Genomic DNA, 13,786 nt, shown 5'->3' with positions numbered 1-13,786 from the left:
GCGTTCTCCCGAGTGGATTTGGATTTGACTGGATCCAACGCTGATTGGCTGAAGGAGTTGTCTGTCAAGGCAAGTACTCCTGCCCACTGCAAACACTGGGTGAAAGCTGGAGGCCAGACGGTCTGGTAGAATTAAATGAAATGTGAGTTCACGTGACCGGCTGGTTGAGCGGCTGGTTTACCAGGCTAAAAGTCTATGGGAGGACTGTTCATACCATGGCCCTCTTTGAACTCTAACTACTCTTTCGTACTTTGTACTACAAACTCCATTCACACTTTATTCCTTTCAGTACTTTATCACTTTAATTCAGCTTTTTGATATCTTTTGTTCTTTTTGAGCTTTTTGATATCTTTTGTTCTTTTTGAGAAATTGCACTTTTAAGTTTGATCCTTTTTTCAACCTTTATAATGGGAGTCTATGGAGCCGGCTTAGAGTGTGTGACGTTGTGTTTTGAATTTGGGATCCAAGATGACAAGATGGGACCCATGTGACATCATGCTGCCAGGCATCTATAGCCTTATATGCTGATTTGTCAGTTCAAACCTGCTCTTTCTTCCTCAGGTGCTGTTCATCGGCGACTCCACCAACCGTGGTATGATGTACTTCCTGATGGAGCGGGTGAATAGAAGCCTGGAGGACTGGGGCAAAGCCCACGACACACTGGTCTACAGCAACCTGAACCAGGGACACACACACGTCAGCTACTCCTACTACCCCCAGTTCTGGCTGGAGAAGAGCCTGAGACCCACCTTTCAGCAGGCCCTGGAACAGCTGCTACAGAGGTGAGGGCATGGAGCCAGAGGAGTCTTTTACTTTTATTTATGGGCTGGCTTTACACGGTAAAACTTTAGGTGAAACTAAGTTGCAATTGAGTTGCATGATGTGACGCCCTCTGCAACGCACTTGAAACTCAGTGGCAACAGTTGAAAAACTCTCAACTTTGCGAAATTAGTTTCACGCAACAGCCAATGAAAATGCTGATAACCTGTCAGTTGATGATGTCAAATAGCTGAGCCATGTCAACAAACAAACCTGAGCAGGCGTCTGGGTAGTGTAGCGGTAGATTCCCTGCCTACCAACACGAGGGACGCAGGTTCGTATACACGTGTTACCTCCGGCTTGGTCGAGCGTTCATACAGGCAGGATTGGCTGTGCCTGAGGGTGGGAAGCTGGATTGGGGGTATGTGTCCTGTGGGGTGTACCACGAAGCAAGATTAGTGGCTTAGCGAGGTAACTTCAGGTTTAACTCTAGGTTTGCCGTACCACGACGCTAGTGAACTTCTTACCGAGATAGATCACCATAGAAACTTATGCTCTACGGCTAATGTGCTTTGTAGCAGGTTAAGTTCAGAGGATGAGATCAAAACCCATGAAAGGCCCACCTGCTTACCAATCAGCTCTCTGGAAACAGCGAGTCACCATTCATATGGTCCCCATATGAAAAATACATTGCATTCAAATGGAGAAAAAAAAAAAAAAAAAGTCCTGTTGAATTAATCGAGGACTGAAGCTTTGCACTTGTTGCAGGCTACATTTAAATTAAGCCCTACTTACCACTTTGGAAGATGTTTTTATATATTAATTTGTGTGCTCTCAAGTAGCCTAGATACGTTGTTTGACCCCGCCAATCGATTGCAGCTGAATGGTGAGTGGAGAAATATCACTAAACCGGCATAAAAAGGTTACATAAACGTCTCCAAAGCGCACGGTGCCATGTGTGCAACGGAGCTGAGACTGACGTTGGGTTGGAAATGGTCATACATGCTAGAATAGCCTACTACATCTAAGCAATTTAATATGGGATCGCCTGTACACAGATTATTCATATCTATGGTACTCCTGCATTTTGCAGCTGCAACTGTGTTGCTTTTGGCCTGTATGATGTGATTGAACTTCATATTTCCAGCATAGTCCTTGTATGAAATATGGAGATGTGCGACTCTGCTGCCAATAGCCTATATATGTGACTACAAAATAGGCTATTTTTTATAAATGAAATCTATGCCCGCACGTACCGTGTCGATTCAGTTCAGCAGCCTTTTTTTATTTTATTATCATTCTTTTTTTATTGATTGCCTATAGGAATGATTCAATCAGTGCGACTAAACACATCATGAGATCATTATTATTCATTATTCATTGAGCTCTTCAAAGAAATGACTGATGTGAATAAAAGTGGTGACTTTAGACAGTCATTCGGGAACAGACTAATAATATCCAATGCGGATTTTGATTCTGACATACAGTAGCCTAGTAAAGCTTCACGATTTGCACTTTGAATGAATGAGGAAATAGACGTGTCTGGCGCTGTAAAAGCTACGGCTCTGAGCTGGAGCAGTCCATATTGCATTGTGATTGGCTAGTTGTTAAAAATCACGCCTCTTTTGCGGGCACGAGCTCTAGTGCATGGGCATTTTCATGTGCACGTGCTCTCAACTTGATTAGAAAAACCTGGTTCCACTTAATGAGTGGCAAACTACATTCGTAGTACGAGTTAACTACAATCGAGCTTCTTGGCAATTATCTGGTTTAGCCAAACCAGATCAAGGGACAGATCCTGGATCTTCTTATACAACATTCGTGGTACAGCCCACTGGTCTCTGCACTAGCGCCTGGTCGGTTGTGGGGCCTGGTCGGGGTGTAAGGGAACTGGTGGGAATAGCGTGATCCTCCCATGTGCTATGTCCTGCCGGTGAAGCTCCTCCTGTCAGGTGAAAAGAAGCGGCTGGCAACTGCGCATGTGTCAGAGGAAGCATGGTGCTAGTCTCAGCTCTCCCCAGATCGGCAGAAGGTGGAGCAGCGACCGGGGCAGCCAATAGGGCAGCATGGGGATAAATTGGCCAAGTATAAATGGGGGGAAATCAGAAAAATAATAATAATGATAATAATTAAAAAAAAAACGTGAGCTAGCCAAAGTACCGTTGATGCTGTATCATTTCAACCGCTTTCAACTGATTGATTGCAACCTTTTTAGGCTGTGTTTTTTCCTCCAGCATATTGACATTATTCTCTGGGACAACTATTATGAAACAAACTAGCCAGCCAGTGCCAGAGGAAAAAATATACGTCTGAATTGAAAACGATACGAAATAAGATACAAAAGATGCAAATGTAATTACAATTATCAGTTTATTAGAGTGCATGTACTGTAAACGCACTCAAGATAACAGATGAAAAATTACCAATCCAGCGAGATAATTTTACTGAAATAAACTACAGTATTACTGTAAATCGTGCGTGAGATTTGATTATTTTTGAATTGCTTCATATAACTGAGAAGTTATATGTAAATTATGTTTCATGCAATTTTCAACTTGCAACTAGTTGCGTGAATGTTTCACCGTGTAAAGGCAGCCTTAATATTCTTTGAAACTTGGCTTTGAAACTGCAGAAAAAGGCAAATTTCATTCAGATCATTGACTTCATTCAGATCATTGAACTTGGAGAAATCTGCTATACGTTCCCCATCATTTAATTTGTCGCTGGATCCATCTGTTATGCCACATAGCCCCACGACAGTGTGTTCAAATGTGTGAAGACATATGTCTGCCTCTCCCACCACATGCACACAGGCTTAATCAGTTGTTGTGATCAAAGAGTTGGCTGCTGTCACACAGCAAAGATCTCACTCTGCCTTAGATGTGGTCAAAGCCCACATATAGCTGCACTAGATGAGGTCGTAAAGTGCCTTTTTAGTGAGCACAACTGTTAAGCCAACAACAGCGTACACTTCATACACGATGCTCCCCATAAGCTCCTATGTCCCACTTCAGAAGACATCAATAGAACATACATAGTGCACATTCAAGTGCTTTTGGTAGAAAATGATAACAAAATACAATCCTGTGATGAACGTAGATGTTGAAAGACAAACAAATTGTACTGTCCCATATCAGAAAAATGCCCATTAATATATGCAGGGAGGTTGATAGTGCTGTTAAGCAATACTGTACCAATGAGATTTCTCGCTTTCAAAACTCACTTTCAGACCCATACTTACGCATGTTTTGGTCATTCATGCGAGGTCAACTCGTAATTTCCGTATTGCCAACAGCACTTGAAGGTAGCATTAGACTGGCGGTATGGGTGCCATGTGCCTTGCGGAGAGGGTTGAGCACCGTTTGAAATGTTTTCCATTTCCGTTTGTCTCTCGGTTCCTTATTTAGATACTGGCACCAGTTTTGTAGGTTTTTTTAATAGAGTTAATTCCAATTCCACATAATGTATTTATTTAAATGCTTATTTTAACAAAATAACTCAGATCCTGTACAGGTACACTGCAATCACAAAGCGACACCTCGCTTTCCCTGACTGACTAACTGACTGACTGACTGACTGACTGACTGACTCACTGACTGACTCACTGACTGACTCACTGACTGACTGACTGAGCAGGAATTAATGCTTCGTCCTTATGATGAATCGGTTTTACCTTAAATGTCAAAACCAGGAATATCGATTAATCATTATTGTTGTACACATATCTAAGTGCAGTGGAGTGGACTAAAAAAGTGCATTGTGTATTAATGTTAAGCTAGCTTTGTGTTTCTCCATCAATACCTGTTTTGTTAAAGTATCCACTCACATTGGCTTCCAGAATACCACATGGTATAGAGAGCCAAGTGAACGTCAATTCCTGCTTCAGCACTGTACCGGAGATTTTCATCCGCCATTTATTTTCCCATAGACATTTTACTTGGTCAAACCAAACTGTTCAGCTCTATTTAGAATCGGGAGAGACCATAGAACATTTCATTCGGACCAAAACTTAGAAAAACATCGAAAAAATATTGTTTTTAAATCTGCAATTCTTTTACGTTTTGGTCCGAGTGAAATGTTGTGTGGTCTCTCCTGTTTCTAAAGTTATCTGAACCGTTTGGTTTGAACAAGTAAAACTATTTTTATAAGCATTTTACGAAATGTCTATGGGAAAATAAATGGCAGATGAAAATCTCTGGTACAGTGCTGAAGCAGGAAGTGATGTTCACTTTGGCTCTCTATAGCATGTCTATCTTGGTCTTCTGTCTTTTCAAATTAAGAGCACGGAAACAAGTGATTATTTAATGTAATTGGAACCAAAAAAATCAAAGCCTTTTGGTTGTAAACGGTACCAGCAAAATTCGGTCCACCTCTCTCTCTAATGAACCAAATTCCAGTACCTATCCATGCTTGTGGGTTCTAGCAGAGCTTTAAGCATGTATATGAATGAATGAATGAATTTTATTACGGATATAAAAAGACAACAAAATCCAAGGGATAACATGTAAAAGTGCGGACACTTATTTCCAACATGGTCCCTGGTCTTAAGAAAACAGGACATACAGTAACACATAACATCAAATAAAACAATATAGATCAATCAAGAATAAAAAGAAACAAGAGGTATAACCAACACAAGTTAAAAAACCACATCAACAAACGGCTCAGCACGTGACTCTAGCTTACTCAACAAGAATTTTTTCAATTCAGAGAATTCGCAGACTAAATTTCATTAGTTATCTTGTTCCAGTTCCAGGTCATGCAATATTTTATAGACCATGATGAGTTTTAACTGTTGAACTCTACTTTCAACGGGGAGCCAATTAAACTCTTTAAAATTAATTGGACTAATGTGCGTTCTTGGACTGAGGTTAAGGATAACCCTTATTAGTTTGTTTTGAGCTATTTGAAGCCTGTCTTTTTTATCTTTTAGTTAAACCACCCAGGATATACAGGTGTAGTCATAGTGACATTGAATTAAAGACGTAAAGTCCTCATACTGTATATCCTGTCCTGTATATGCTAGCTGCACTGTAGTATATGGCCATATGTTATTGTTATGCCAATGAAATGTTTGACCATTGCATGACCCTCACCGCAGGTCGCGACCCCTGGTGAACTCCTATCAGACGGTACTTGTGGCAGGAGGCGTCCAATGGCTCAACACCAATCACCTAAGCGTCATAAGTGAAGTGTTGGAGAGGTAAGTAGATGTACACACACACACACACACACACACACACTAACAAGAAACGACTAGAGGACAAGTCCCTGCCTACCAACGTGAGGGGCACAGGTTCGCATCCTCACGTTACCTCCGGCTTGGTCGGCCGTCCATACCTGCACAATCGGCTCGTGTCTGCGGGAGGTAAGCCGGTTTGAGGGTATTTGTCCTGGTTGCTGCACTAGCGCCTCCTCTGGTCGGTCGGGGGCACCTGTTCTAACCGACATGAGAAGTGATTGGTGTGTGTTTATCAGCATCTGGTGAAAGAAACCCTTCAGCTTAGCTGTCACAAGTCCGTGTGACAGCGCATTGAGCTCGGGGGAAAGGTGTTCCTGGCACGGCTTTGAGGCACCAGGCTGGATGTGTTTTATGAGCTTCCTCAATGAAGGGAGATCGTTGCTTTTTCCGCTGGCTGCTTTTGTGGGACAATAATTCTGGCTTGTGGGCGACTTTAGGAGTATAGTAGCACTTCATAAGGTGGCCAAGAGCGCCACCTATCGCATGGTGGTGAAAACACAGATTGACGTAAAAACACGTCAATGGCGGGGAATGACTTAATCTGCACATGTGAAGTATCTTTAGAGAATATTTAAGCAATAGATCAGGGTAGGTTCGTGCTTCACCCTTAGGTGTGGTATAATGAGCATATATCATGGCCTGAAGTGAGCTATTGCTTTTATAAAATGGTTACCAAGTATTGCAATATAAAAGGAATAAACAACTCTAATTTAAATAGCTGTTATTCAGAAATCATACTCTGGCTCCCTGCACAGACATTGTTGACATTGTTCAGTTGCTGAACAATGTCAGATAGCAACATAGGCTTTGTGACAAACAGCTAATGTTAGTGTGTTCTATGTTGTTTAATGTGTGAGTAACAGGATCAAGCCTTGTGGAAGATAGCCTATAGGCTGCTGGGGGCGGGTTGTTATTGTTGGTTACTTGGTTACTTCCTAGAACAACAGAGTTGACACATGTTGCTACGCAAAATAAATAGATTTGATCATAGTTCACAGTTTGTCTCAAGTTGCTTCTTTTTTAATGTAACGGCAGTTAGCTAGCTAACGTTGGCTAATGCTTGTGCTAACGTTAGTTAACGTGAATGTTTCCATTTCGGTAGGCAGCTAGCGAACGTTGCTATCGCCGTTAGCTAGCTAGTGGCTAACTAGCTGTCTATACTGATGATGTCACTAGCAGGAGATGACAGTAAACACTACCGCAAGGCAAAAAAAACGCAAGGCACTCTGGGTATTGTGGTGCGGAGCTCCCGTTTGCAAGGCTAGGAGGCTAGCTAGCTACCAGTTTTCTCTGTTTTCTCATAAATGTGGTATATTAGCGTGGTATACGCTAAATATACCACAGCTGTGAGCCAATTGCTTGATTTGAGAGAGCCGTTTTATAATGTGCCGTAGAAACCAGGCATTGTATGGTTGACATATAGTTGAATAAAGTGTCATGTGAGAATGCCAATCCTCCCTTTTTATTTTTGTTTTTGTTCCAAGTGAAATGTTTCATAGTCAATCACGATTCATTTGCTGGCTGGTTTTCTTGGTTCCGTGGAACCAGAACTGTGAAAAAGTGGGTGGGCACTGTTGAGCTCTATGATGAAACACATCAATAGGTGTTAATATCGTATTTGAGACCAAATTGATATTAAAAAAAAAATAATCGTGGATTTAAATGGCTCAAGATGTCATCTGCCGTTTAAAAATCAACTCTTAGAATTCATGACATACTTTATTTTCCTATTGGCTGGCTATTTTCCTATTGGTTCTCCAGTCCAGTCTGACGTGTTTCCAAAATGATGTGTCTCCACAATTTCATCACCAAATCTTTGCTAAACCCAAGTGGGCTCGCAGCCAATCAACAGCGTGCACAGTGGGCTTGCAGCCAATGAACAGCGTGCACTGTGCAGTTGTTGTCATTCAAATATCGCCGCTTTGTCATGCCCCCTGGTTTCCCCTGTCTGTCTCATGCAGAGAGCTGCTCTGTCGCGCTGTGTGTGCATTTATTTCTGCTTTCGAACCGCTGTGAAACAATCACAAAAATGAATGACCTCGGCCACCCCACCCCGCTCCCCTCCTGCCCTTCCCTGCCCCCCATTTTGCTCAGTCAGAACCTTGAATTTTAGCATTTTTCCTAAATTTACAAATTGGGTGGAGTTACAGGCTCAGAAGCGTGGAGAAGTTACTCTTTAAATTTAGTATTGGTGCTGAAAATCCGGTATTGTGACAACACTAGTAGTTCTAGTCAGTGGGTTTAGGGTTAGGGAAGGTTTCGGTTTAAGGTTTGTGTTACTTTTTCTCACTCCATCAATGACTCACTCACTCATTGACTCACTCATTGACTCACTCACTCACTCACTCACTCACTCATTGACTTCCTCATTCACTAACCCACCTTATCCTCTGTCCTCTCTCCCATCCTCAGAGAAGGTCTCAGTAACATCATGGTGGTGGTGAAGTCTCTGGGCATGGGTTTCCATCTGCCTGTAGATGGCATCCGCTCTCTCAGCCTGGTACGTTCACAACCATATCCCCCGTCTCCTCGGGTCCAATGCTGCATTCATGTCGTATGGGAATTACCATTCTGAACAACTTGGTTATGGTTTGGGTTACGGTGAAAAACTGAACACATCCGCAGGCGAACCGGGTCTCTCGTGACCACGAAGTTAAAAGAGCCTTCTCCTTTACTATTTCAATATCAGACTGTTGCTATGTTAAAGACCACTAGAGGCCGCCGTTACTTCCTGGTTACGGCCCCCAACGTATGCACTGCACGCATGCACTTACTCCAATAGTGTTCCTTGTGACAGCCTCAGGTAGGGCGTTTGGGCTCCCATAGCCTATTTGGTGTGATGAAGTGCAGAACACAAGCGGCAAACTTTTCAATATGAGCATTCCAATCAATTGGACCCTCTTTCTTCTTCTTCAGGTCTTTCACTTCTTCCGATATTCACCTTATGTTCCAACACAGGGGTCAGCCAGTTACTTCCTATTGTGTTTACACTTCCTGTGACAGCACAGTACTAGTGACCAGGTAAAACAGACTGTGTTTTGGACAGGAAGTCATAACACAACTGGGTCAAGTGGGCGGGGCTACATAAGGTGAATAGCCTCGCTTGGCCAGACTATCTCCACACTTCGTTTAGCGCTGGAGAAAGTCTGGCTCAACCTACAGTACTCTCGTTGGTATTCTCTCTGGTATTGCATCCCTTTAAACCAATCACAATCTTTGCGAAATAGCATTGCGTGACTTGTTTTGGTGGAACCAGAGCCGTATAGATAGAAGAGTCCCGACATCTCCATTCACTCCAATGGACCAGTTTTTTACTCTCAAGAGTTCCAGGAAGTAAGGTCCTGGCTTAAGCAGCACTGTCGAGTTGCAGCAAAATAGACAGTTTGTGTTGTACTCTGAAAGGGTTTTCCCCCCCTTGAATCAAATTGTACATTATCAGCTTTATTTTAGCATGCAAAAGTAGCGCGAGACCCATTCCTGGCTGTTCATTGGCTAATGAGTCTCACATTTTGGTCCTCCGCTGATGCCACTCTCTCTCTAGAGGACACTAGGTGGAACCAAATAGCTCATTCGCTGCGAAAGAAAACAGTCAAACTTGCCATTTTCAAGTTGCTAGCTCGTAGGTTGCTGTTTCACATAGCAACAGGTACTTTGAAAACACTCTGCTCCGACTGAAATGGACGGCACCAATGGCAGAGCTTACAGAGCTTACTTGCGTTGAGTCAGATTACTTCCGATATGACATGAACACAGCATGGCCCCCCAAGTCCCCATGTTTACCATGTGACATGAACACAGCATGGCCCCCCAAGTCCCAATGTTTACCATGTGACATGAACACAGCATGGACCCCCAAGTCCCCATGTTTACCATATGACATGAACACAGCATGGACCCCTGAGTCCCCATGTTTACCATGTGACATGAACACAGCATGGCCCCCCAAGTCCCCATGTTTACCATGTGACATGAACACAGCATGGACCCCCAAGTCCCCATGTTTACCATGTGACATGAACAAAGCATGGACCCCCAAGTCCCCATGTTTACCATATGACATGAACACAGCATGGCCCCCCAAGTCCCCATGTTTACCATGTGACATGAACACAGCATGGCCCCCCAAGTCCCAATGTTTACCATGTGACATGAACACAGCATGGACCCCCAAGTCCCCATGTTTACCATATGACATGAACACAGCATGGACCCCCAAGTCCCCATGTTTACCATGTGACATGCACAGCATGGCCCCCCAAGTCCCCATGTTTACCATGTGACATGAACACAGCATGGACCCCCAAGTCCCCATGTTTACCATGTGACATGAACACAGCATGGACCCCCAAGTCCCCATGTTTACCATGTGAAAACTGTATGACATGAACACAGCATGGACCCCCAAGTCCCCATGTTTACCATATGACATGAACACAGCATGGACCCCCAAGTCCCCATGTTTACCATATGACATGAACACAGCATGGACCCCCAAGTCCCCATGTTTACCATATGACATGAACACAGCATGGACCCCCAAGTCCCCATGTTTACCATGTGAAAACTGTATGACATGAACACAGCATGGACCCCAAGTCCCCATGTTTACCATGTGAAAACTATATGACATGAACACAGCATGGACCCCCAAGTCCCCATGTTTACCATGTGAAAACTGTATGACATGAACACAGCATGGACCCCCAAGTCCCCATGTTTACCATGTGACATGAACACAGCATGGACCCCCAAGTCCCCATGTTTACCATATGACATGAACACAGCATGGACCCCCAAGTCCCCATGTTTACCATGTGACATGAACACACCATGGACCCCCAAGTCCCCATGTTTACCATATGACATGAACGCAGCATGGACCCCCAAGTCCCCATGTTTACCATGTGACATGAACACAGCATGGACCCCCAAGTCCTCATGTTTACCATGTGACATGAACACAGCATGGACCCCCAAGTCCTCATGTTTACCATGTGACATGAACACAGCATGGACCCCCAAGTCCCCATGTTTACCATGTGACATGAACACAGCATGGACCCCCAAGTCCTCATGTTTACATGTTTACCATGTGAAAACTGAGGTGAACAGTGCTTTCAAGTAGGAAGCTTGTGTCTACCACCTTTCCCATGTGACATGAATGCAGGAAAAAAGCCTCGATCCATTCACCCAGGTCAAACCCTGCACATTACCCCGAACATATTCCTCTGGAGTTCTGTTGCTGAGCCGTCAAACTTGTAGAAGTAGTCCCACAGAGCTGCCTGTGGTATGCATGTGTCCAAGACATTAGCGGTTAGTAATCCATGGCTCCCAGTGCCAACATCAGCAATGTCTCTGCTCGTTCAACAAACACAAAAACACTGACTCAGTTCAAGCTAAATTGTCTGAAACCTGACCCGTTCACAGCCAGGACTCGCCTCCCAGACTTCATGACTTTTTCGGGTGACTTCAAAACATTTCAAAACACCTTGCTCCTCATTTTGACATGTGCTTGTTTCTTGTCTATCAACCTTTCAGCGAGGAATTCAGGACCTCTACCGAGAGAACCACGACATCGTTGCCACGGCAAAGCGGTATGGGTACGAAGTGATTGACACCTTTAGCATCACCATGGGCCGCTACAAAGAGTTCCTGCAGGGACGATGTGCCTGCCATTTTCATGAGGTAACTTCAGATGATTTCATGTTTGGTTGATCGCTCAGATGGTCTTTAGAATTACATATCAATTATATGTAGCTGCTAAATTAGGCTTGGCCTGTAGTGTAACCAAGTATGGCCATGTTGAGTATGGTGTTTTTGAACAAGATTTAATTAGGACCAACAGATATGAAAGACCCGCCAGAGAAATACAGTCAGACCCACATAAGGTTCTATATATTTATAAGGTTATATAATTGGGAAGTTGATCAACGGGCCAAACCTCGCCGTATTCTTCTAAAAACTCATGAGCAAAACCGATACCACTTTTAGACCAATGACAAGGGTCGGGCCAGGGTTAGTTGGCCCATGTTCAACCCTTGTCAATTCACACCAAGTCAGGCAACACGGGGTTAAATCACTGGTCACAAAAATTCAGATAGGACCTGTGTCAGAACCGGAGACAGATGCATAACAATTAACTCAGGCTGGAAATGGGCGGGGCTACAACACGTCACATGTCACGTTCCACATTTGGCATTGTAGTTGAGCTGATGGGCCCAGCTCTGTAACACCAAACGGCAAACTACCGACAAGCCAGTGATCCACAGAGGAGACTAGCTGTTGCTTTGTGGTGATTTGCAACACCTGCAGTACCGCAGCACTTCCTGTTTATTAGTGTGTGCTGGTGCCACAAGTGACAAAAGGTGCTAGTTGAAATGCTAAACCAGCGCTTTTACTTCCAACTGGACAGCGCCTCCATGACACAATTGGAGGCTTTTTGAACTGTGGCTCCCCTCAGTGCACCGGAGCCATGATGGTACACTTATTCCAATCATTGCCCCAACAGATAACCCCGCCCACTGCTATAACAGGAGAGGACCTAATCTTATTGATCAGTTTTACAGACGTTTACATTATCTGGCCATGCCCCATTCGTATAGCCGGGTTAAAACTATCCGTGACGTCACATTCTGGTTCGTTCTGTGAATCTGTCTCGACTCCGAGCTGTGCACAGTCATTTCAGTGGGTGGATGTAGCCAGTCCTTCAGCCAATCAGCTTTGGATCTTTGGATTACCGGTAAATGACCGGAAATCGGTCTAATGCCTTCATGTGTGAAAGTTGTTTTCCGGTATAAGCGCGACCCCGTCATCGCAGACATTTCACCAGTTCCTAGGTTGTCAGAAGAGCGGTATGGCTGCTTCATGTGTGGGCGTGCTCTCCCCCCCCCCCCTCCCCTCTCTGCTCGCACTCTGGCCAGAGTCCTTCAGTCCAGACCAAAATGGCAGCGGCTTGAGTCTTGCAAGCCGCCCAACGCTTTTTGAGAAAGCAAATGCACGAAGCGAAATGTGGAAGTATTTTGCTTACGTTGCTGACAGCAAAGGCAAGCCCCCTGGACATATCAAACAAAGCCAGTCTGTAAAAAGTGGTTCAACGTGACGCAGGTGAACGGATAAACATCGAACCAGCCAGGCTATTTCTCTCCGACAGGGATCCCTACTTCGTCAAAGATTTCAGTTCAAAGACTGGTTAGCAAATGTGAAGGATACAACATACATGCCCTCTTAAGTCAAACGAGTGTGATTTATTGTGTGACAAGCAAACTTATTTCACCATCGGAGTTTTGCCGACCCCCAAAATAAGGAGGATTCCCCATCCAAGTGCACATGTCACTCCCCACTCCCTCTGCAATGCCCCCCCCCCCCCCCACCCCCCTCAAATACAGGCAATTTCGCTGCTATATTCACACATGTGAGCCCTCAGGTGTAAAGGGAAATTCCGGGAAATGGCCGATATTGATTTACAGGCAATGTTCCTATACCCATGTGTGAAAACGGCTTATTTCTGCAATAGCTGCACTCCTGGCTGTTTAACTTGACGAACGTTGATGTTACTGCTCGAGCTGGAGACCCATGGAGGCAGCCATTACTCTAGCCTGATTGTCCGGTTACGATGTCAACTACGGGGCAGGTCCCTGATTGGCCCGTCCGCCCTGTGGAAGTAGCCCACCCCAGGGCAGAGGCCAGACGGTCTCGTAGAACGCAACACAAATGTGAGTTCACGTGACTGGACGGTTTACCAGGCTAGGTCACCAGGCCAAGTCAGCAAAGCGGGTTAACCCTTTC

At 44.4% G+C, this 13,786-nt stretch overlaps 1 protein-coding gene across 1 annotated transcript in view; it reads left to right on the top strand.

The window, feature by feature from the left end:
• Positions 1–11,716, top strand: part of cped1 (cadherin-like and PC-esterase domain containing 1) — a gene marked incomplete at both ends in the record, with an annotated part of 146,348 nt that extends 134,632 nt beyond the window's left edge. The window contains 4 exons of the mRNA XM_083662827.1: positions 562–782; positions 5,861–5,962; positions 8,414–8,501; positions 11,540–11,716. Of these exons, the coding sequence (XP_083518953.1) occupies positions 562–782; positions 5,861–5,962; positions 8,414–8,501; positions 11,540–11,716 (588 nt within the window). The remainder of the gene's footprint in view (positions 1–561; positions 783–5,860; positions 5,963–8,413; positions 8,502–11,539) is intronic.
• Between the last annotated feature and the right edge of the window lie 2,070 nt (positions 11,717–13,786).

Source organism: Poromitra crassiceps (assembly GCF_964638095.1).
Source record: "Poromitra crassiceps genome assembly, chromosome: 2".
NCBI classification, from domain to species: Eukaryota; Metazoa; Chordata; class Actinopteri; order Beryciformes; family Melamphaidae; genus Poromitra; species Poromitra crassiceps.
The sequence above is the reverse complement of the archived record's forward strand: the minus strand, read 5'-3'. Positions and strand labels throughout refer to the sequence as shown.